The 23,478-nt window shown below is 46.0% G+C and overlaps 1 protein-coding gene across 1 annotated transcript; it reads left to right on the top strand.

Moving 5' to 3' along the window:
- The first annotated feature begins 3,795 nt into the window (after positions 1 to 3,795).
- On the top strand, positions 3,796 to 23,442 carry stag1a (STAG1 cohesin complex component a). The gene is made up of 32 exons (XM_057059497.1): positions 3,796 to 4,004; positions 14,490 to 14,688; positions 14,821 to 14,941; positions 15,047 to 15,202; positions 15,368 to 15,464; positions 15,543 to 15,619; positions 15,701 to 15,905; positions 16,028 to 16,179; positions 16,322 to 16,395; positions 16,469 to 16,592; positions 16,669 to 16,767; positions 16,857 to 16,936; positions 17,062 to 17,169; positions 17,348 to 17,462; positions 17,665 to 17,782; positions 17,893 to 17,996; positions 18,164 to 18,256; positions 18,412 to 18,705; positions 18,797 to 18,867; positions 19,041 to 19,209; positions 19,573 to 19,665; positions 19,791 to 19,965; positions 20,042 to 20,181; positions 20,266 to 20,367; positions 20,460 to 20,608; positions 20,730 to 20,858; positions 20,939 to 21,141; positions 21,223 to 21,391; positions 21,465 to 21,581; positions 21,695 to 21,809; positions 21,881 to 21,961; positions 22,052 to 23,442. The coding sequence occupies exons 2-32, from the start codon at positions 14,660 to 14,662 to the stop codon at positions 22,073 to 22,075; spliced, it is 3,783 nt and encodes a 1,260-aa protein (XP_056915477.1). The 5' UTR covers positions 3,796 to 4,004; positions 14,490 to 14,659; the 3' UTR covers positions 22,076 to 23,442.
- The last annotated feature ends 36 nt before the right edge of the window (positions 23,443 to 23,478 follow it).

The following is a 23,478-nucleotide window of genomic DNA, read 5'->3' as shown; positions in this document are numbered from 1 at the left end:
GCAGCCTCCAGGGAGGAGTCATTGATTCACTGGGAGAAGAGTGTGCTTGGTGAGGCACAGATTAGCAGGACAGGAAGATGGAGATGGAAGGTGGTGGTGTTGGGGGAGAGAGCGTTGGAGTAAAGCTGAACAGGGTCTGATGGCCCGGCGGCTTCTCTTGCATTGCGCCGGCCAAAGCGAGATGAATTCTAAAGTGTAAATGAGGACGCCGCTGCCAATTTATTCATTCATCAAGGTCAGAAGATTTGCTGGAACCGATCCTCTAACACACTGTGGCCAAGCCATCACAGGGCCCACATATCACACACACACACACACACACACACACACACACCAATGAGGAAATAAGAGTCAATAAATCAACCTAATGTGCATGTTTGGAATGTGGGAGGAAACCTGACTATGGTGTGGAAACCCAGACAGAGGAGGACAGACAGATGTCCAGCCCCAAACGGAAGCCTGTTGCTGTGAGGTGACTGTGCTAATCTGTTCACACTAAAACCATTAAACCTCTTCCCATTGCAACATCACGGCGAACATAAATAAAGTGAGAAAGAAATAACTGAGTCGTAACTGCGAGCTGATGAGAGGCATCGATCACTGTGGAGAGGGGAAGAACTGGGACAAAAGGGAGATGACAGCAGCAAAAAGAACCTTGGCTCTGAACAACACATTATTTGTGTATTTGGCTGCAATCTGGTTGAAAATTTGTCTCTCTGGTAGCTCTTCATTTTATGCTAAATGGGCCACTCAGACTAGTGCATTTTGCAATACCACAGTGGTGGGAATTGAGGGAGGGATGGTGAGATGAGAGGAGGCTGAAACATGTGGAGAGGCAAAGGCAGGAAACGCCGCAGGGCTGAAAACGCTCTTGGCAAGTTTGGAACGGATTAAAAATAGAGCAGGCGTAGATCGTAGAGTCTCTCTCTTAGTCAACAGCTCCAGGAGGGATGAGTGAGCACTGAATAAACCAAACATTTGTTCCAAAGATGTCAAAGATGGGGACGAAAACAGTTGGAAATGAGTTGGGAGGCTAAAGTTGCCTCTGACACCTGCATTCCCCACACGTGCAGATGCTGTTCAGCGGAGTAGAACCTGACCGTTTCAAACAGTTTACTGCACCTTGCAGCTTCTGTTTCCATGGTTACGGCCCCGGGAAGAGGTTTTTTTTAGATTGCAGTCGATGCTGGTGCTGGAGGACGTTACGTGCGTATCTCCAACAATAGCCATGGTTACCATCCATTAGCATTAGCGGCAGAAATCCTAGATGTAACCAACATTTGAACAAGGAAAACTTGAGAAACTTTTTGTTTTTACCCTTGGCCTCAAGGTAAAAACAAAAAGAAATCCTTCCAAACCACCATACCTCTGCATGCCATGGCAGCTAGAGCTAATCCACATGTATTTCACACCACAGGGTGTGTTTACATTGGCACTGTTAGTGCGGGTTAGCACTCAGATAGGCCGGTCCGTCATAATCCAGTGGTCTTGTGGATATAACAATTCACAGTGTAGTTGCAAGATAACAAAAACACTCTGAGTTCAGTTTTTATTCCGTTTTCTCTCAAAAACGCCCATAAGTTTGATTGGAGACTGTTGATTGTTGGTCATTATGTTGCTTCTGCTTCTCAGTCTGATGAGGGATGGATGAGTCCTCTTTGTGATCAGGTACTCTGCGAACACTAGTCCTGCGTGTCTTAAAGATCACCAATGATCCGAGCTTTACCACCTGTTTCCTCAGAAACGTCCTCAGTCCAGATACTTGATTGCACCCCCTCTCCATTTTCTTATCACTTTAGGGCAGTCTTTTGCTAATACCACACCCCCACCCTCTGACATTCAATCTCCTCCATCTTTTGTTGCCCTTGTCAAGTAAGAGTTCACCCTCTCCCTCTCTGGTAGAACCTGCACAGCAACCCTGGTTTTACCTGTGTAAATCTTAGACCTCAAGAAGGGGTTTGAGTTCACTGGTAGAACTCAAATATTTGTGTATTTCTCTCCCAGTTGAGAATCCTGTACTCACATGTATTCAGCAGGGTTCTGTTCTTGGACCACTGGTCACAATGATGCATGTTTAGATTTAAAAGCTCTAAATTTGCAGCACAAATGATACTAGAATTGTGTGCTCGTTCATGCAAGAAGTGAGGGAAAATCCAAACTGTTCTACAAATTAAACAATAAAAACTAAAAACGAAAGAGTCGGAGGTTAAAGGAGTGATGCTGCTGGTTCTCCAGTGAGAGCTGGAGGTCAGAATTTACGAGGTGCAAAGGGAGACTCATTCTGACATCTGCAGTGATTGATCCTGCTGTTATGTGTTACACCTGCAGTCTCCACGTCAGCACTCAGTGACACACCTGATTTGATTTCTCATTTCCTCAGTTTGTCGGCTACTCACATTTTAGCTCCTTTTTTCCCACCGAAACTATACAAACGTGTGGTTCAACATCTCTGACATCCACACACCTGATATCTTCATGCAGCGGTAGATTTTTTTTCATCAAAAGCGGAAACTTTCCCTAAAACAACAGTTGTGATGCTCATAAAGCCATAAATGAATGTATATGAACCAAAAAAAATATATACCCACCTGATCTGCACATGAACAGTAAATTACTTGAACAGATATTGGTATCACAACAGTATTTGTACATTTCTGGACCCTGATGGAGATGTGCTGTTGCTATGGCAAACAAGAGGGCATCCATCGGATGAACCACCAGACATTTACGTGTGTGTGCCTGCGTCACAACCTTATCTATTAAAAGGATTAAAATAGAAAGAGAAGCCTGGCCCTGAGACCCTCATTAGGAATAAGGGGTGGAGAAAATGGATGGCTAGATTCTTATCATCATTACATACACGCACGCGCTCACAAGAACACACACACACACATACACACACACACACACACACTCACACACACATTCAGACACAAAGTGCTTGATATCTCTTGATGATTTGTAAATGGGATGATAAAAGTTAATTACGGCCTATCCATTTTTTAATCTCTCGCTCTCTGGAAGTGTAAAACTGTAGTGAGGGTCAGTGAGTAATGTGCAAAGAGTTTATACACGTGCCATTTCTGCACAAGCAACCTCTTGAAATGTAAAAGTGTTTGGCTAGTTTGCTGAAGAAAAAGTGTTGTCCAAAGGACTGAAGGAAAAACAAAGGTAAAGAAAGCACCACATATTAAAGGTTAATGATAAACCCATTGCAAAGACTGTGCCTATTTATTCTTGGAAAAATTATTTTGAATTAATTTTTAAAAAAAAATGTTTCCCTCCTCTGGGCAGAACTAACTAGAACTAAAAAGTAAATTCATCAGTAAAATACATACATAAATAAAAACAATTAAATATGCAACTTTTTAAAAAGAAATCCTTTAATGTTTTAGTCTTTAGCAAGGCTTTGTAAATTTGAGATGCAATTTATTATTTCTCATATATAAAAACTCTAAAACCAACCTTAAAATGTCTAGTACTCTTAATTCTGAAACATATATTCAGTGGTATGATGCTCATATGCTTTATATACGATCTACAATCGCCTCAGATTTTAAGCTCTTGATAATATCCTTATCGTACTCTCTGCCCAGGCTTGTACACTGCATACCCTGCTATAAAGGTGTCTTCACTCCACCCGCTCATTTTTGAAAATAAAAGCCTATTTAATTGAAATAAGAGGCGTCTAATTTCCGCTGCGCGTCCCCGTCAACGTCGGCGGCTCTCGCGCTCCCTCCCCGCCAGGAGCCGGAGGCGCGTGTCCGGCGCTGCTCGCCGTGTCCGCCAGGGGGCAGCTGTGTCCCGGTCTGAGGCTGCGCCGCTCCCGCTGCATCGCAGAGAGGAAAATACCACCAGATGGCGGTTTAGGATTGCTGCTCTTCTTTGAAGGCGCGGTTCCGCTCGCCCGGCCAATTTTCAATATTAAAATAAGTGCAGTTATAAAGCCAAAATCGATCGATAGGTTCGGCAGGTGATAATCGATACAGCGATGGTCGTGAAAGGTGAGTGCATTGCGATTTTGTCGCATTTTGTGAGGCGGGAAGGGAGACGGCGCACAGATTAAAGATGGTGGACAGACTGGGGAAGACTGGTGGGATGGGGGATGGGCGTTAGCGGCTAACGGAGGCGAATGTGCTTTCTCGCTCGTCCCCACTCACATTATAGCCTAGCAGAGCCGTTAGCTTGCGAGCTAGCTGCGAATTTTCGGCAAGTCAACTTGCGAGAGGCGTAAGTGGTCGCCGCCGCGCAGCTCTGGGTTCCAGCCCCTGGATTTGAGCCGGAGCCCCAGTTTTGGCTTGTCAACAAACAGGAGCCATGCGGGTGTGACGTGTTTTCTCGCTCTTTCGCAGCATCTCCTCTGTTTGCAGCCGCGTTTGGGTCCAGCATTACTGTCTTGCCCACCTGGCGTTCGCTGCCCTCCGTTGGTTTGTTGTCACAGGCGAAAATGTGATATCATTTCTCTCCCGGTCCGTTTAACCTTCGGACGGAATCAGATTCAGGTGTATTCCCGTGTGCATAACAACAAGGCGTCTTTAGTTTGTACTTTTGATGGGGTCAACATCTGGATCTCTTCCCTTCAAGTTTGCAGATTAGTGCTGACTGAGTCCCTGTTGGATGAGAACGGGTGGTGGTATCTAAGTACCAGGGCGGGTGGGGGGGTTATAATGCAATATTTTTCCAGGATGGACTCGAGTGTGTGTTCCACATTATTATTATGGCGCTTCTTTCCCCTTCCCGCCCCCTTCTGTGCGGGAACCAGGCAACACTGATGGAAGGGGGGGGGGGGGGGGGGTCCGCCAGGCCTCCCTGCAGGGCTCCACTTGTGGCCCTTACCTCCCCTGACCCCTGCAGGGTTCACCCGCCTGCAGCCATGAGACAGTTCACGACCCGTGCACAGCGTTGCGTAACGGCTGTGTTTACAGTGATCATGTGATTTCTCTTCCCCATCAGCCTGTCGGGACTTTTGATGTGCAGCCGGCCCGACCTGTCCTCCACGATCCCGGGTTATAAACTACGCTGCACAGTTTTTAGGCCTCTCCCAGTGCACGCACACACACACACACACACACACACACACACACCTCTGACCCTGATTACAACTCAAATCCTCACAACCCATAGAGAATCAACTTCCATAGTTTGATTCTAAAGATTTCTAGTTTGGGAAAAGTATGAAAACAAATGTATTCCCGAGGCTGTGACCACTGTTCTATTTTGTTTTGCATAAAATCATGAATATTTATGAACAAAGAAAAGGATGGGTCTGTTTTTTGTTTTTTTTACAGAGAAGTCTGGGGAAAGTACGTGTATGTGTATGAATCCTGTTAATCTATTTTTGTCCCGGCGTACAAGCAAAGGAAGGGAATTGATTCCTGAAGCCGAGTTCCCAGATGACCTCTTACATCATCGACCAACCAGTCATTGAGAAGGTTGCATATTGTTTCAGTGAGCATGACTTTTGGCTTAATTATGGGTTATAAAATTCTATCAGTGATAAGAGAGTAAGGACCTGGTGATCTGTCTCATATGGATCATTTATCCAGGGTACTTCAGGTTGTTGTTGGATATATAACTTGCTATAGGGTGGTATGAAAAACCCTTCACACATATATGAACATAGTTTATGTGTTTTTAATGCTGTTGTGTTGTTCTGAAGCTGCTGCCTCCTGCCTCCGGCCTGCAGTGAGCTTTCAGACATGTGCTGGAATGATACAGCCGAGGATGATGGAATCTGCTTGACATTTGTCCAAGTCTATTACACGGCGACCTTGATTCCAGAGACGTTGACTATAGGGAGAAGCGCCTCCCCTCTGTCGGTCCTCGGCCTTTGGCACATTTATACAACAGTCAAAGCCATGCTAAAGAAGGAAAAATGGACTGCTGCTTCATATTCCTCAGAATGTGTTTTACAGATGCCTAATTAGCTTTTTTAGCTGCTTTTGCACGGGCTGTTTTAAACGCTATCCCAAAAATCTCAGGTGCCGTCAAGATTATTCTACAGTGTTGTTGATCATAGATTTGTCTGCAAGTGTGATGAACAGGGAGTCGTTATCAGTCAGGGAGAATAACATTTCTGCTGTAATGGGATCGATGGATAACACAGTGACACCCTCTTCTATTTTTAGTCCAGTCGGGAGTACGTTGTCGGGGTGTATGTTAAAGCTCTGCTCTTCAGCTGTCTAGTTAAGCAGTAATGAGACGGGATGTGTGTGTTCGTTGGGGAGCTGTTCCGTGGTTTGTGATGCAGCTGGTATTCCAACATGGTTCAGTAACTGGTTAGACTGAGTCAACTCTTTTTACCTGGAGTTCAGAGCCGTCTCACTTCGGGGAGAACTGGAATATTTAAGGGAAGTTACTCAACCAGATGCAACAGCAATAAGGCTTCGGTCTCAGACTGGGTGGATCTGAGAGGATCCACATGATAACTGTCAGCCTTCCTGCACCTCTGAGTTGATCCCCGTTCACATGCTATAGGAAGAGCTGTGGGTAGGAAGAAAGCCCCCAACACTCGTGCAGCAGAGGTGCTTAATTAGCTGCAACACTGCAGGACATACTGGAATGTGTCGCCTGGTTAGTCCTCTGGTTGGTTCTTGGTACTCAGACAGGCACCAAGGTTTGACTGGAGGAATGTCTCCAAAGCTGCCAAATACCAGTGAAAGGCCCAGATGATTCAAGTCCACTGTTGTTTCCTCTGCACTGGAAAAGCAATTGTGTTGCTAAATACAAAAGATCTTCCCATTTTAGCCCTTCTTGTGGGAAAATAGTTCCCCATATTTTAACTTTCACTGCGGTTGAAATAAGTAATGTTTCAGGAAGTTGCGCAATGGCTCTGTAGGGTTTGTTTCCATGGCTTTTTAAGTATGAAGAAGGTAATTACAGTCATTTTTAAAGAGGTTGATTTGATCTTACTGCACCAACAAACTTTCACCCATTATCAGCTGCACATTATTTTACATAATGGCTAACGAAATGGACCCGGTGGTGCAGAATTAAATCTAGTATCTAGAAATTTTACAATATTGGCGCAGCCTGTAAGTGAAACGGTGAGCGTGTGATAAAATATGCTCCGAAAACGTCCTATTAGGTTGCATTTCTGTGAGGAAGTGGCCCATTATTACATCTGTGTTGTAAAGTGGAGCTTTGTAGCCTGGAACACATGAATAAAGAGTGAGCCCCGGAGAGACAGCTCAAAGAAGAAAATAACACCGGCGCTTTCATTTAGCACGGGCGCGGGGTGGGATTACTGCTGGAGGAGTGTTGAAGAGCACAGCCGTGTTGCAAAAGCACTCAATTCTAGAAGGACTTCGACCAATAATTGCACGTGGTCAGACTGCACGGCCGAGGCTCGCCTGTTTGTCTTATATATATATATATGCAGCGCAAGAGTTTGGGTTGGCTCATATTCAAATTTACATCGGTCTGTCAAAGCTGCCAGGTTCAAACCAAACACCAGAGCGGAGCCACAAATGTCATTTATCAAGCGCTTAGGAGCATTAGTGTAAACACCGTTGTCAACTTTGGCTGGGGCTGCGTGTGTGTGTGTGTGTGTGCACGTAATGCAGTGGTCAGTGTTATTTGTACACACGCTCTTTAATATTGATTCATTTGCCGGTGCCAAGTCCAGTTCTGTGCTTGTGCGGGGCTGAAAAGGAACACGGGCATGAAAGCAGGGAGCTGCTTCCTCCAGCTTCTGTGGAATCTGCTCATTTTCCAGATGAATAATATCCAGAAAGAGTGTAAAGGATGCAAGGATAACGGCTGGATATGGGCCACCGTGGTGTGCATCTTTTGCTTTGTTTTGGATTGGGATGGATGGGTCGGGTGGATGTGCGCTGGTGTAGCTTGTCTCCCCGCCGTGCCCTGAGACATCATTAGTTTTTATCACTCAGAAGCCATCTGCTCTCCCAACACATCTACAGACATCTTGAAGGCTTCATTCTCTCCCTGGCTGGATATATCGTGGTATTCCCCGTTCAGCTGTACACAGAGAGACGTCCTGAATCTGATTGTGTTTGCCACCAAACAGCGATAAATGCTGTGTTAGCAGTGCCTAAAACTGCTGCTGTATGTCATTTATCTCATTTAGTCTGCGCACTGCTTGAGTTAATGATTTGTAATCAAAATTCCAAATGGGCCCAGAGCTTGTAGAAGTGTTTTCCGTGCCTCAGCAGGAGAGCTTCATCCCTAAACACAACCTGCTTGGGACCATGCAGCTGATTGTGTATTTATTGAAAGTTAATGTGCTTGACAGATTCCCTTTTGTCACTGTGAATCACCTTAAGAGGGAATAAAATGTGGATGAAGCAGAATTAGATCCAAGGCCAGAGGAGAGGAGGGTGCCCAGATGGAGGGGGGATTATTATTTTTCTATACACTGTGTCTCCTTCTGCTCCCCCCTCTCTGCGTTGCTGTCTTTACTGTCCCCATTTCCCCCACCTTCCCATCCGCCCCCACCCCCTTCCCATCCCAGCTCTCCCGGCTCCATTTTGTGTCCGCTGCAGCCGAGCGGGCAGCCATTGCATAGTGAGGGAGAGAAGCCTCCACGGCCTCACCTTTCCCCCTCCTTCAATCATCCATCATGGCCTTAATCACGGAGGAAAACCCTATTTCCTCCTGTTATTGTCCTCCTCGCAGGGCTGTGCATTGTCTGTCTTTGACACCGAGTCAGATGGCTAATCTTTGTGACTTAGTCCTAATCTCATTAAAGCAGGCCGCCACGTTTGGCCTGGAGGTTGTTATACATTCTGAGGCCGATGCTTTTCAGCCTGAGCCTCCAGAGGTTGAAGCCGTGGCATTGAGAGATTTCTGTAATGCAACCTTTTTTTTTCCTCTGCCGTTGCTGTAGCCAGAGATCTGCTTGGATTGACCTCGCTACGTGCTCTTTAATTCTGCGGCGCTTTGAGAGTGTTCTAATATTACATTTGAATGACATTTCTGTTGGGTTCTGTGCATCAAATCTCTAGGAACGCGCCCGGTTGCTCTTTGATTGGCAATGTGGCTCAAAATCTGACATTTTGGTCATGGTTGCCATGGCTTGTGCCTTTGTGTGAAATTCTTTGCCGACACATCTCCATTGTGCGCTAGCTTGACACACAAGTGACACTTAAGCTTTTTTTGGCACAGCCCGACCCAAACCCCGCAACCACAGTGGTGCTGTGGCACCGTCGCTTCATAGCAACAATGTCCTGGGTTTGATTGTGGCTCTGGAATCTATCTGACGTGCTTCTCGCCCAGTCACTGCTGGGATTGACTCCCTGTTGCCTGGTTATTCAGAGTGGAAGCAGTTTATGGAATAAAATCCAAAGGCGTTGAGTTCAGAATGTTTGAATTGTTTGGTTCGGGTTGTGCCCAGAGATCCAGCGGACAGTTGGCTGGGAAAAACTCAACATCGGGGTGAAAAGCCATAAAGAAATTGCAGTGTTAATACAGCAGAAAAGGGCAGAAATAATCGTCTTTGTGCTGTCGTGGGTGATGGAGCTCATCAGCATGTGATTAAAGGAAGAAAGTGGAATAGTTGTCTGGCTCTGCTCGCGCAGCTCCTGATAGATTCACCTCCAGGGCCGCTGAATATTTACAATCTGTAAAACTGAGAGGCTCAGATTTGCAGACCCTGCGCCCGTTATGAGAGCGTACAAGCTCTGACAGAAAGGAAACGGAAGGTTAACGGAACAAATCAGTTTCTATAGACGATAACAGGAAAATCCCCATGTGATGTCTGACGCCTCCTGCTCTGGCTCTATAAATAAAGACTTACTAATGTAAAGGAGCCATAATGGAGGAGGAATGAGGTTTTTTGTGGACTGTTTCTCTTATTCATCATCGAACAATCAGTCGGTTGAATTTGTCTGTGAAGCAAAATAGAGACGAGTTCACGAGGTCAGGCTGTGCTAAAGCTAGTTAGCTTATCTCGTTAGCACGTGTGAATGTGTCAGTGTGTCATAAGTAAACCTTTTTGGAGTTAAGTCTGCGATAGTGTCTGTTAGTCTAATATACCCTCATAATCCACATTCCAAGGCTCTCAGCCTTTCAAACAACTGTTTGTTCCTTTAATCTTTTATGCAAATCCGACCTGAGAAGCGTTCTGCTCTTCTGCTGCAGGCTAAGGAGGAAAAATCCCCCTTTTATTAGATGCAGAGACTCCTGATTGAGACTGCTGCAGATAAACCTGCAGCCAGGGTGACAGCAGGTACATCTGGGACGACTCCAGCGCTTTAAGGATGTCATTTTACTAATCATGACTTTGACTCCACAACCAAGAATTTAGAATTTATTCCTGGATGTTGGATTTTCCTCTGCTTTAAAACAACAAGGGGAACTTTACTCTAATACTATAAATAAATGCCAACAGGTCCGCTTCTGTTAGCTCTACCTTGATTGTATTGTATTGTACCTTGACTGTAGCTGCTTAGCAACCGCTTCCAGCCTCTCATAAATGACCTTGTGCAGCTTGATGGAATTTATGACACGCTCTTAGAAGCCGTCAGGGAAACCATTGTTGTTTCGTCAGTATTGATCCCCGGCTGCAGTCGGACCTTTAATGATGCACACCGGCCCACGTGCTCAATCCCCACGACGAGGTTAAAGTGGACGTCCGAAGGCCACTTGTCTTCTTCACAAAACGCTGGTTTATTGCATCTGTAAGCAGGAGGAAACGGCTTTTCCCTGAATTGTCGCGCTAGAACGGCTTGACTCACCTTCAGCTGCTGTAATTAAATTTACGCCTTCTGAAGAGTGAGGGGAATGAAACAAGTGGATATTTACTGGAAACGCTCCATTTGGCTCTGATGGTTTTATATTAAATCAGATTAGAATTCATTATATTGAAGCACATTTTCACATCATTAATAGGCTGTAGAATCTCGTCTCGGGACGAGCAAACGGGGCAGAGGGAGTCAGGCGGAGGCGGTTTGGTCTGCCACCTGTAAGGACTGCTGCAGCCTTCTTCAGGGAGCAGCCTTGAATGCTTCTGCCTCTTCTGTGATAAACTGCTGTGGTGGATAAAGCAAAGGAGCCCACAGACAGAAAGGGACACGATTAGATTTGTTACCGCCGTGATGTGGAAGAACAGCCGATGAAGAGGAGCTCCTCGCCGCCTGTGTACGCTCTTCAGTCATTTTTCAGGCTGCCAAGTTGCTGCACAGATTTTATTTGAATGCAGTAATGTTGCACCTCGCCCTGAGCTGGATATGAGGCGTGTTGGGCGCCGGGGAAGACGAACTTAAGCGGCTTTGACGCGTCTTCGGTCTGAGCAGTGCCGACTGGCAGTCAGTCAAAGACTTTTCCACTTCCATCATCTCCCATATTTTTTTACTCATCCAACTTTTAAACTTCTGTGTCTTTAGAATTTGATGTTTTCCCCACAGTCTTCGGGATTAATCAGCATTAATACCTCAACTTACCTCTGTTATGGTGTTTCTGAACTTATTTACATTTAAATGGCGGTGAAATTAAGCAAGGTTCTCGTTTGCGGCAGGTTTTTCAATCCGAGTCTTTGTTTTTTTTACATCCTCACCTTCTGGCCACCCAGGGAAAAGGGCTCAGCCCCTGCCTGAACCAGGATAACTGTCTCACACTTTGAATATCGACTACAGAGACAGCACTAACAGACAGGCTCGATCGGCTTTCTTGATGGCAACGCCAATAAAAAGACACAAGCAGCATCTGGGCTGTTTGAAAGTCACGTGTTCTTTCACTCCTGATGTCATTTGTGGGGAATCCGCTGTGAAATGCTGCACAGTTGTAGCCGCAGCTTTGGATCCACAGACTTGAAGCTGTCTGTCCCCAGAGGTAACAGCCAATTATAGCAGATGCAGGGCAGGTTAGATCTGTCAAAAGAGTCAACCGGCAGCAACAGCAAGAAGGTGCGTTCGTGTGTACAGACGAAGCTCGGGAAAGTATTCTATCACTCGGAGGCTTTTCTGGGAGAGAGCCAATTCCTGTGGGAATGCTGCGATTACACATTATCTTCCCTGTTCCATCACTCTCTCTTAATAACTAATACAAGTTGGATCGACATAAACGTCACATTAACAGTTAAAGAATTTTCCCGTTTAACCGGTGTCCCCTCCCGCCTCCACTCAGCCAATCAAACATGCTATCACCACCAGTCTTATGACCCACGCCAGTTGCTATAGTAACACCAGCCTTGGCGATATCATGACACGCATGTTAAGTGGTTCTCAGATCCTCCTTCATTGTCTCTTTCTTGCATTTTTAAATACAGGCACGTGCACAGGCTGAGGTGTCTCTAGAGACGCGTGTTGTTGCATCAGGTGCACATCGCAGTGCTCACTGTAGGAAAAGGGTGAAACACCCGTCTTCTCTGCCGTGGATATTGTTCTTAAAGTTGTAAAAGTTTCGTGCTGCAGCAGCAGGAAATGTATGTTGATGGTGCTTGTCGTCCTCACAGGTCCTGAGAGAGAACGCAGGTATTCCCCCGTTACAGGGCAGCCAAAAGTCGACTAAACTGAGTGGAAAGGGAAGTCGTTTCACATGTATAATTCAGGGATGGGATGGATGAGAGGGAGAAAGAGAGATGCGGGCTGAATACTTTTGTGAGCTGCCATTATGTCGTTTAAAATCAAAGAACAGTTCAGGAGAACTCCATCCTGGCTTTCTGTGGAACCAGCAGAGATCTGTTTGTGGATGTGGGTGTGAAACAGCCAGCGAGGGCGTCAGAAGAACTAATAAAGCCATCGGGGTTTGTTGAGTGCTTAATCAGTCGCTGCTAGCTTCCCTGAATAGTTGGGGCTCGGGGGAAGAAATGACCCTTTTCCGGCAGGATAATATGATGAAGCGCTCTCCAGTGGAAGAGTGAGCAGCAGAGTTGGGAGTGTGAATTACACAGGGCTTTGGAGATGTGCAGGAGCAGCATCTCCTGCAATAAAGGGCAGACCTGGCAGGTATTGCAGCAAGGGGAATTAGATCAGAGCGGCCTCCTTTATTGCTCTGAACCAGGCTGGCGTTAATTAGTTGGAAAGTGTTATTTGTAGGCATCTCCAAGTGTGAATATTAGTAGGCTTTCATGCAGGATTGCCCCTCCTGCCATGTTTTTGACTGATGATAATGTAGATCTTATCGACACCAACTGGCTTTTTCCTTGTTTATGCGGGTGACATTCCTGCTCTCCTGTTTAAATGTACCGGATTAGGCGGTAATTCCTGTTGTTTGGAGTACATCTTGTGACTTTCAGTGGAAAATGTGTTGTCGAATGCTCCTGTGGCGGTTTAATGTCTGAGCATTCCTGCTCCTGCGTAGCAAAAACAAGAAATGGACAGTTCTTTAGTTGGCTATCATTAAGTTTTCACCGTCTGCGTCACCAGAATTACTCTGTCAGGAATATCAAGAGTTTGTCATCTTGTCTGTGGCAACTGGGAACAGCCGAGTTGCCACAGGATACAAAATTACTGGCTTAGAAAGTGGACCGTGGTGTGCTGATTGAAATTCTGTGTGTGTGTGTGTGTGTGTGTGTGTGTGTGTGTGTGTGTGTGTGTGTGTGTGTAAGAGAGAGGGATGGAGAGAATGAAACGGGGCCTCTCCGTTATGTCCGTGCTGATTCCCAGTACAAACAGTGTGAATGACTGACTGTATTTAAATACACACTCTCTTAGCCTGCCCCCTACTGTTGCCCTGATCTACTTTCAAATACACACTTATGCACTAATGCACAGTCTAGGGAAAATAGACCCGCTAAACATTCCGTAGGTGACCAGAAGTGGGCTGGAGCTGGGCTGGTAGTTAAATGAGACTTTGATCATTTGGTACTAATCCCATTTCCCCAGTTAAAACCCAATTAAACATTTGGGCAGAGGACTTTGTGGATCATACTGCCTCCTGTGGCGGAGAGTTGCACTGCTCCTCTGCTGATGCTCTCATTACCATATAAACAGATCTGGAAGTTTGTGGATTGAATAAACCCGCTGTTCGTCTGTATGAGAATAAGAAAATCACATTTCCACATTTCTTTGTCTAAAAATGTTGTTATGCGTATTTTGCTGCTGTTAATGAATTTATTTGTTTCTCCAGTCACTTTCACAGTTTGAACTCATATTCCTTGATTTTCATAAAATAGTGTTTTATGGATTATATATTGTGGTGACTTTACGATACATTCCAGAGGTATTAAAAAATAAATTTTAAAACAATGGTTGTCAGCTATATACCTTTTGAAAGGGCACAGGTTCACTTTATGTTTGATCTGTTCAGTGGTTTTGCTTTTGTAGTTCCTAAAGTGGCCAGTTGGCGTCAGCCTCTCCCCGCTTTCACTGCTCGCCTCCATCAATGGGGGGAAAGTTTCAGCATATTGTCTCAGGGAGTTGTCCCCGAGGGACATGGGGATTATTATTATTATTACCTCAATGAGTTGCTTGACACATTCACATGTCTACTTTTTTCAAAATATGACTTTTTTGGGGGGTTTTATATTGATTGACTGATTTTTTTTCAAATTGACCTCAGTTGCTAACTTTCATTTTTGCTTGTTTCAGGAGCTAAGGAGCATTAAGTGCCAGATAGCTGAGTGCAGTCCTGGACCCTCGTTTTGTCTCTTGCAATATTTTTACTCATCAAAGCTGCTGCACGTCCATTTTTTGGACCTAAATAACAGTTGACACAGAAGGCAGAGTTACTCATCGACAAACCATCACAACAGAGCAGAATGATCACCTCAGAGCTCCCTGTCCTTCAGTAAGTCATACACGCCGCATTAACTTAATTATCCTCAGTATTGTACAGTGATTACTCAAATTTGCATTTCCTGAGTGTTTAAAATGTGTACATGCTCCTAAAACACAGATTTTCTCGTCCTTCATTCTTTAGGGACTCGTCCAACGAGTCTGGAGCAACTGATGCTGTAAGCTTAAGTATGAGCATGAGTGAGATTGAAGATCCAGAAATTAAAGGCAAAAAGAAGAGAGGGAGGCCTGGAAAACAACAGCTGGTATGCATCTAGTCATGACGAAACCCGGTTTAAAGGGTGTAATGTGAGGTTTCGCTCTGAAAACTCATACACGCCAGTCTTTGCTTATCCATTCTTACTCTGCAGACCTCTAATAAGAAGCCGCGGAAGTCACCAACAGACAAGGCCACCAGTGTAACGAGAGGACGAGGGAAAGCCAATGGGGTCGCTCAGCATAATGGAGATGGTGGAGACCCAGTCACTCTGTTTGAGGTCGTCAAATTGGGAAAGAGCGCCATGCAGGTACGCAACAGATCTGTGACCATAGCGGGGATGTAAAGATAAATAACTAATAGTTGTCCAGTTATGTTCAGCTGTTTGTTCTTACTGTGTATTACACTCCTGTCCCAATGAAAAGCATTTTCCACTGGCAAAGGAAACGATTGAACTCTCCTTCTGTTTTTGCAGTCTGTGGTGGACGAGTGGATCGAGTCATATAAACAGGACCGAGACTTGGCGCTGTTAGATCTCATCAATTTTTTCATCCAGTGCTCGGGATGCAAAGGTAGATCGAGCAAAAGTACAGCCTAGAGACGCCTGTTGAGCCCGTGTCAGTCACCCGTCTCTGTGTCTCTGTAACCAGGCACCGTGAGGATCGAAATGTTCCGCAACATGCAAAACGCTGAGATCATCCGCAAGATGACCGAAGAGTTCGACGAGGTAACCGTTTCGGCCCCGCGGGCATTTCAGTCAATGTAAGAACGGAAACTCTAAACTCTGAATGCATTTCACCGTCCACAGGACAGTGGGGATTATCCTCTCACTATGCCTGGACCCATGTGGAAGAAGTTCCGCTACAACTTCTGCGAGTTCATCAGCGTTCTGATCCGCCAGTGTCAGTACAGCATCATCTACGACGAGTACATGATGGACACGGTCATTTCACTCCTCACGGGCCTCTCGGATTCTCAAGTGCGAGCATTCAGACACACGTCAACACTAGCAGGTAACTAGCATGTTATCGCATATCAACAAGACGTGAATTGCTACACAAATGACTGGTTATTAATGAATAAAGAGTTAAACAATGTATCACTGAGCTGATTCTAATGATTCTGTTCCTCATAGCCATGAAGCTGATGACAGCACTAGTGAATGTGGCACTGAACCTGAGTATTCACCAGGACAACACCCAGAGACAGTACGAGGCCGAGAGGAACAAGATCATCGGCAAACGAGCCAACGAGAAGCTGGAACTGCTGCTGCAGAAGAGAAAGGAGGTGGGTCAAAGATTTCTATTTGGGTTGTCTGAAATGTGGCTCACCTGCTCTCTTTTTAGCACTTGAAAAGTTACATTTTCTGTTTATGAATTCCTGGAGTTTAGCATTTGTCCAGTGTAAATTGGTGCTTTTCTGTTTGCAGCTTCAGGAGAACCAAGATGAAATCGAGAACATGATGAACTCCGTCTTCAAGGGAATATTTGTGCATCGTTATAGGTATCTCTCATTGTTATTTCTATTTTTTGTTCCACTTAAGGGCGTTTAAAAGCGACTGGTTGTGTTTGTTCAGGGATGCCATTGCTGAAATTCGAGCCATCTGTATTGAGGAGATCGGCGTGTGGATGAAACTGTACAGTGATGCTTTTCTTAATGACAGTTACCTGAAGTATGTAGGCTGGACACTACACGACAGGGTAGGCACCCGAACACCGGCCCATCCATTCTGTGAGTTTTCCTTTGGCTCACTTTAACTGAAATCCATCTTTTCAGCAAGGAGAGGTGCGTCTCAAGTGCCTGAAAGCTCTACAGAACCTTTACACGAACCGAGAACTGTTCCCCAAGTTAGAGCTTTTCACCAACCGCTTCAAGGTAACGCCTGTCAGGAAAAAAGGGGGTTGGCTTGAATGAAGTCCAGTATTTGAGTTCAGAACTCACGTCTGTCCCGCTCAATCTTTCAGGACCGCATAGTATCCATGACACTGGATAAAGAGTACGACGTGGCCGTGGAGGCCATCAGACTCGTCACTCTCATTCTGCAGTGAGTAACTCCAAAGGTTCTGAACATGAAAGTGGTCCCACATCAGCACTTTAACTGGCTCTTGATTTTCTGGACCTTTTAATCTTACTGCATCAAATGTGACTTATTGTGACGATGTTTTGCAGAGGCAGCGAAGATGCCCTGTCTAATGAGGACTGTGAGAACGTCTACCACCTGGTGTACTCGGCTCATCGACCAGTGGCAGTTGCTGCTGGAGAATTTCTGCACCGGAAGTGAGCCCGGTTCACTTTTTAGTCGCCCTAAAATAATATGGAACTTGATTTGGGTTGAACTTCTGATGAACTTTGCTCTGATAGTTTTAATTAGCATATTCAAATGTATTGCCGTTGGTTTTATTGATTGATTTTTTTATTTTTTTTTATTTTTCCCGTCTGATTTTCTGCCTGTAAGGTTGTTCAGTCGGCACGATCCGCAGGCTGAAGAAGCTCTGGCTAAGCGCCGAGGAAGGAGCAGCCCTAATGGGAATCTAATCCGCATGTTGGTGCTCTTCTTTCTGGAAAGTGAGGTAACCAATACTCACAAAATATGATTTTCTGGGGGGAAGTTGTGGATTATGTGTGCGCAAAAGCATATTTGGGTGTAAATGATTGCGTCCTTCAGGTATTCAGGACAACCTGACAGATACCATAAATAAAAGCCATTTCTTTCTTTTTCTTTCACAATTTCATTTCTAAAGTTTCATACAACTCCTCTTTCCCTGCATGTAGCTGCACGAACACGCTGCTTACTTGGTGGACTCACTGTGGGAAAGTTCGCAGGAGCTGCTTAAAGACTGGGAGTGTATGACTGAACTCCTGCTGGAGGAGCCCGTGCAGGGAGAGGAGGGTAGGGCTCGTGCTCGCGCTGATTTTTACAATCAAGAGTTTCATTTTAGCCCAAAAATCACAGCACAAGAAACTGATGGAGAGCTTCTCTCATTTTTCTGCTGCCTTCAGTGCTGTCGGACAGACAGGAGAGCGCTCTGATCGAGCTGATGGTGTGCACCATCCGACAGGCGGCAGAGGCGCACCCGCCCGTCGGTAGAGGCACCGGCAAACGGGTAAACACACATTACACAATTCGCCTGTGTAAGGATGTGTAGGAAACCTTTCATGTAGCACACACTTAATAGCAATAACTGTATGAATATAAGTAAAAACTAGCGCAGGAGGGTCTTCACGCCTTGGTCTTATTTCCCCGTTTCATTTCAAATGTTTTGTCGTCCAGGTTCTGACGGCGAAGGAGCGGAAAACTCAGATTGACGATAAAAACAAACTGACAGAACACTTCATCATGGCTCTGCCCATGCTGCTGTCTAAGGTGAGCAATGACGGGACCGAGCTGTTGCTCCAGATCATTAGTTAAGGTTGTCAAAGTGCTGAACGTAAGCTGCACCAGATGAGATGGATGCCTTAATTAAAATGTCTTTAATGTGAAGAATTAAGAAGTAAATAGATGTTTCTTTTCCTCTGTAGTACCAGGCAGACTCCGAGAAGGTGGCCAACCTCCTGCAGATCCCTCAGTTCTTTGACCTGGATGTGTACAGCGCCGGGCGCATGGAGAAGCACCTGGACGCCTTGTTAAAGCAGATCCGACTGGTGGTGGAGAAGCACATCGAGATAGACGTGCTGGAGGCCTGCAGTAAGACCTACAGCATCCTGTGTTCTGAAGAGTACACCATAATGAACCGCGTGGACATCGCCCGCTCACAGCTCATCGATGAAATGACCGATCGCTTCTCACACTCTGTTGAGGATCTGCTGCAGGAGGTCAGGCCAGGAGGGGCGGTCCTGAAAATGGAAGCCTTTGGCCTAACAGAAATCTAGATTTGGTGTGCTAACAGATGCCTGCTGTTTTCAGGCTGAGGAGGCGGATGATGATGACATCTACAACGTCTTATCTACTCTCAAGAGACTCACGGCTTTCCACAAGTACGCTGCTTCTCACTATGCAGTGTTTCAGCTGGTTTTAGGTTCTTGGTTCCTATCTGAAAATGTCACGAAATAGTTGCAAATTGTAAAAGGGAACAGCGCTAGTGTTTGAAATACAAACACTATACTGTCCAACTTGACAGTCTGTATTTTCCTCTCTCCTCTCGTCCCAGTGCTCACGACCTGACGAGATGGGATTTGTTTGGGAACTGCTACCGGTTACTGAAGGCCGGCATCGAGCAAGGCTCCATGCCGGAGCAAATAGCCGTCCAGGCTCTGCAGTGCTCCCACTACTCCATCCTCTGGCAGCTAGTCAAGATCACAGAGGGGGCTCCCAGCAAGGTGAGTGAGAGAATTACCTCTCTAATGAATCTCAGATCAGATTTGTTTTTTAACTTTACCCTCCGTTTTAGCTCTACTCTCCAGGAGTCAGTACTGGTGAAAGAAAACCGTCCTAATCACAATCAATAGCTCTCTGCAGTTTCCTTTTGTCGCCCATCGAGGGGCTCTTCCAGCATCAAAACAATGTGTATTGATTTTTATTTTATTTTTTCGTCTCTGGAGGTTTGATGATGTGATTTTCACCTTGTTTCATTGGCATCAACCTTTATCCTGACTGCTGCCGCTGTGCAATATTGATTTCTGCTTGGCTGATGGTGTTAATTCCGTTGGTCTTTGTGTTTTTGCGTGCGCGTGCGCCGGTAGGACGACCTCGTGGCTCTGAGGAGGGTGGTGAAGTCCTTCCTGGCTGTGTGCCAGCAGTGTCTGTCCAACGTCAACACACCTGTCAAAGAGCAGGTACGGACACACCTGCAGCCACTTCACCAGTATCCAGATGTTACAGATGTATCTCTATTACCAACAGGAATGCTGGAGAAGAAAATTCCAATGAACATGACCTCATTTGTGCATCTTTTTTTCAGGCATTCATGCTTCTGTGCGACTTGCTGATGATCTTCAGTCACCAGCTAGTTTCCGGTGGCAGGGAGGGTCTCCAGCCCCTGGTCTTTAACCCCGATGGCACACTGCAGAATGAACTGCTCAACTTTGTCCTGGACCACGTGTTCATCGACCAGGATGATGAGAGCCAGAGCATGGGTAAGCGAGACAGAGGATGAGCTTGTTTGTTTTCGCTCCTAATTTTAAATGAGGTAATGCTTCTCTTTGCCTGCAGAGGGAGACGAGGAAGACGAAGCCAACAAGATTGAGGCTCTGCACAAAAGGAGAAATCTGCTCGCTGCTTTCTGTAAACTCATCATCTACGACATTGTTGACATGCCTGCTGCCGCTGACATCTTCAAGCACTACATGAAGGTAAAGTAACCTGGCAGCAGGAAATGAACCGGAAGGCTTGTCTCTCCAACCGTCAGTGGTTTGAGTTCTATGATTGTGTTTCAGTATTATAATGACTATGGCGACATCATCAAGGAGACTCTGAGTAAAACCAGACAGATTGACAAGATCCTCTGCGCCAAGACGCTCATCCTTAGCCTGCAGCAGGTAAGATCAGAGGGAATCAAAGACTGAAGCACTGTGTTCTTCGGGTTCCGAGCGCGCTTGTGCAGAAACACTTTCCACCATCTGTCTTGCAGCTGTTCAACGAGTTGCTCCAGGACCAGGGACCCAACCTGGACCGAACCTCATCTCACGTCAGTGGCATTAAGGAGCTTGCACGTCGTTTTGCCCTCACATTTGGTCTGGACCAGATCAAGACCAGAGAGGCTGTTGCCACGCTGCATAAGTAAGCCTGAGTGCTCTGAAAGGGTTTTCCTTGAGGATAATGAGAGAAATGTTGGTTGTTGTCTCCCATCTCAACATTTGAACCATTCATATTAATTTTCTGTTTCTGACTCTTTCATCAGGGATGGAATAGAATTTGCATTCAAGTACCAGAATCCTCGAGGGCCAGAGTTTCCCCCGACTAACTTGGCCTTCCTTGAGGTTCTCAGTGAATTCTCCTCCAAATTAATTCGCCAGGACAAAAAGACAGTGTAAGTGCTCCCACCTCTCTTCAGTCTCCATAATTCCAAGCATTTGTAAACATGGTGAAATTTGCCGTGCGTCTCCGCAGTCACTCGTACCTGGAGAAGTTCATGTCGGAGTCGATGTCGGAGCGACGGGAGGATGTCTGGCTGCCGCTGATCTCCTACAGGAACAGCCTGCTGACCGGAGGAGACGAGGACCACATGTCCGTCATATCAGGCTCCAGCAGCAAGACCGGGTCGGTCCGCAGCAAGAAGGGTCGACCGCCGGTGCACAAGAAACGCATCGAAGGTGAGGAGACGGCCGCACAAACATGGGCGCCACTCTTTTTGTCGCTCCCGTCTCACATTTGACCTCTGTGCTCATTTTCAGAGGAGAGTAGCGTGGAGGGCTCGTGGATGATGCGTAACGACACTCTACAGACGCCAGGAGCGCTGCAAACGCCTCAACTCACATCAACAGTCCTGAGAGAGAACAGACCAGCAGAACACATGCCGGACCCAGACTCAGAACCGGGATCGGAGAATGACTACGTACACAAGTGAGCGGGAAAATACACACACAAGCACACGAGTAGAGCTGATTAAAGACACGACGTGTGTGTGTGTTCACAGTTCTCAGATGCAGATGTCATGGCTCGGTCAGCAAAAGATGGAGGAGGTGACCAGAAAGGACCGGACTGGCATGAACTACATCAAGTCTCGCAGCAACCAGGGCGTCCGACAGACTGTGTAAGGACGGACGTTGTTAGCAGGAACCCGAAGCGTTCCAAATATGTCACGAGCGAAAAGCCGATGAGACACACGTTGACGCATGCTGCTTCCTTCTGTTTCGCTCCCGCTAGCCGTGGGTTGATGGAGGACGACGCAGAGCCCATCTTCGAAGATGTGATGATGTCGTCACGGGGCCAGCTAGAGGACATGAACGAGGAGTTTGAAGACACTATGGTCATCGACCTGGTGAGCAAATTCACTCTTTCTCACAACGCGCCATCTGGGAAATGGCTCATTTCGGCTCTTGTCCTTTGTAGCCGCCATCGAGAAACAGACGTGAACGAGCAGAACTCAGACCAGACTTCTTTGACTCTGCGGCGATGATCGAGGATGAGTCGGTGAGTGAAATGGTGACCGATCACTCCGTATCAGCCACTTGGTTGGACATGTTTAAGTCCTGACTGACGCCCTCCTGTCTGTTTTTCCAGGGATTCACCATGCCCATGTTCTAATCTGGGAGATAGAAAGGTTCCTTGCATAACCTGCCAGTGAAACTCTCAAGAATAAGACAAAATCATTGTTGAAGCTTCGACTTTTCTCTTTCCGTGACATGATGGAAGGATTTACGTCATCCACTGGATCCTCCATAGGCTGGGTCTCACCTGGAAGTGTGGAACAATGATCTTAAGGACAGATCAGATGGTCCAGAATCATGTTCAAAACTATTCAAGAGCTTTGTCTTGATTCTAATTTTCCTTCCCTTTTCTAGACAGTTGGCTTCCATCACTGTTAGGCGTAGTTCTGATCGGGTTCTGTTTTATGGTTCCCTGTTACAAGGATCTACAGTTGGTCAACGGAACAGCCTGTACAGACCACATCCCTTGTTTTGGTGTTGCACTTTGATCCATCTGGTTAACTCAAACACAGAGATCTTAATACTAAATGTTCTTTATCTTCGCTCTTATCATCCCCCCCTTCCCTTCCCTTCCCTCCCCCCACGGAGTCCTTGTATGTGGTGGTGCTGGTGCGTGACGTGTGTCAAGTGTTGATGGTGGTGATGAGTAGTCACACGTGCACACAGGTCAACAGCTGTAGACTTTCCTGGAGGAAGTGACGTAACCGTGTCGTGCGTGATGTCAAAGCAAAAGCGCGTGTTTGTGATTTGATGGAGAAGCCACACCCCCCCACAGACGTCCTCCGGCCGAAGCCCCGCCCACTCAGAACTCAGATTACTTCTACACAGACCCTCCAGTAATGGCTTTTTGAAATTAAAATTTAAAAAAACAAAAAAACAAGCATATTTTCAATTCTGTAGCTTTAGTATTAAAGTTTTACATCAAGTGTTATAGTCCGTTTGTACAGGTTTTTTTCTTGAATATGTATCTTGTTTGTTGCCAAATGGTGGCCTACATACTTACAGTATATTCGTGCCCCCCGCACCCACACTCTTCAGTCGTGTGTAAACGTTACCAAACACGGATCATTTGCTGTAGGATAGCAGCTTTCTGGAGCGCCGCACGGCCCGATTGGAATGGTTTCAGAGTTTCGTGTTACAGCAGATTCTGTTGGGTTCGTGGGTGGAAAACAACCTGCTGACAGCGTCAAATGATCCAAAACGGTTTGTCACTGTTCATATCCACTTCGGTTCCGTCTGAGGTTTGTTTGAATGTGTTCTGAATGTTTTCAGCCATCCTTCACATAACGTAGGTCAAATCATTTACCTTCTTCGCCTGGCCTGGCAGTCCTGTAAATATCAGAGACGGATGGATCTTTTCTGCAGTGCAGTTCACATCAGTTGCCCTTAAAATCCTTTGGAAAGCCTGTTTTGTTTTTTTCTGTGAATCTAAAGTCTTTTTAAATAAATAAAATCTGTTATCAATTTCTGGTGAAGCGCTTTTGTTTCTCAGCCGTAAAT

This window comes from Takifugu flavidus, chromosome 16 (genome assembly GCF_003711565.1).
Source record: "Takifugu flavidus isolate HTHZ2018 chromosome 16, ASM371156v2, whole genome shotgun sequence".
NCBI classification, from domain to species: domain Eukaryota; kingdom Metazoa; phylum Chordata; class Actinopteri; order Tetraodontiformes; family Tetraodontidae; genus Takifugu; species Takifugu flavidus.
This window is presented reverse-complemented; position numbering and strand designations above follow the sequence as displayed.

Coding starts and splice junctions, on each gene's coding strand:
- stag1a (XM_057059497.1), top strand. CDS start 14,660: ATGATCACCTCAGAGCTCCCTGTCCTTCA. Junction 19,966..20,041: donor TGATGAGAGCCAGAGCATGG/GTAAGCGAGACA, acceptor CTTTGCCTGCAG/AGGGAGACGAGGAAGACGAA. Junction 21,810..21,880: donor ACACTATGGTCATCGACCTG/GTGAGCAAATTC, acceptor TGTCCTTTGTAG/CCGCCATCGAGAAACAGACG.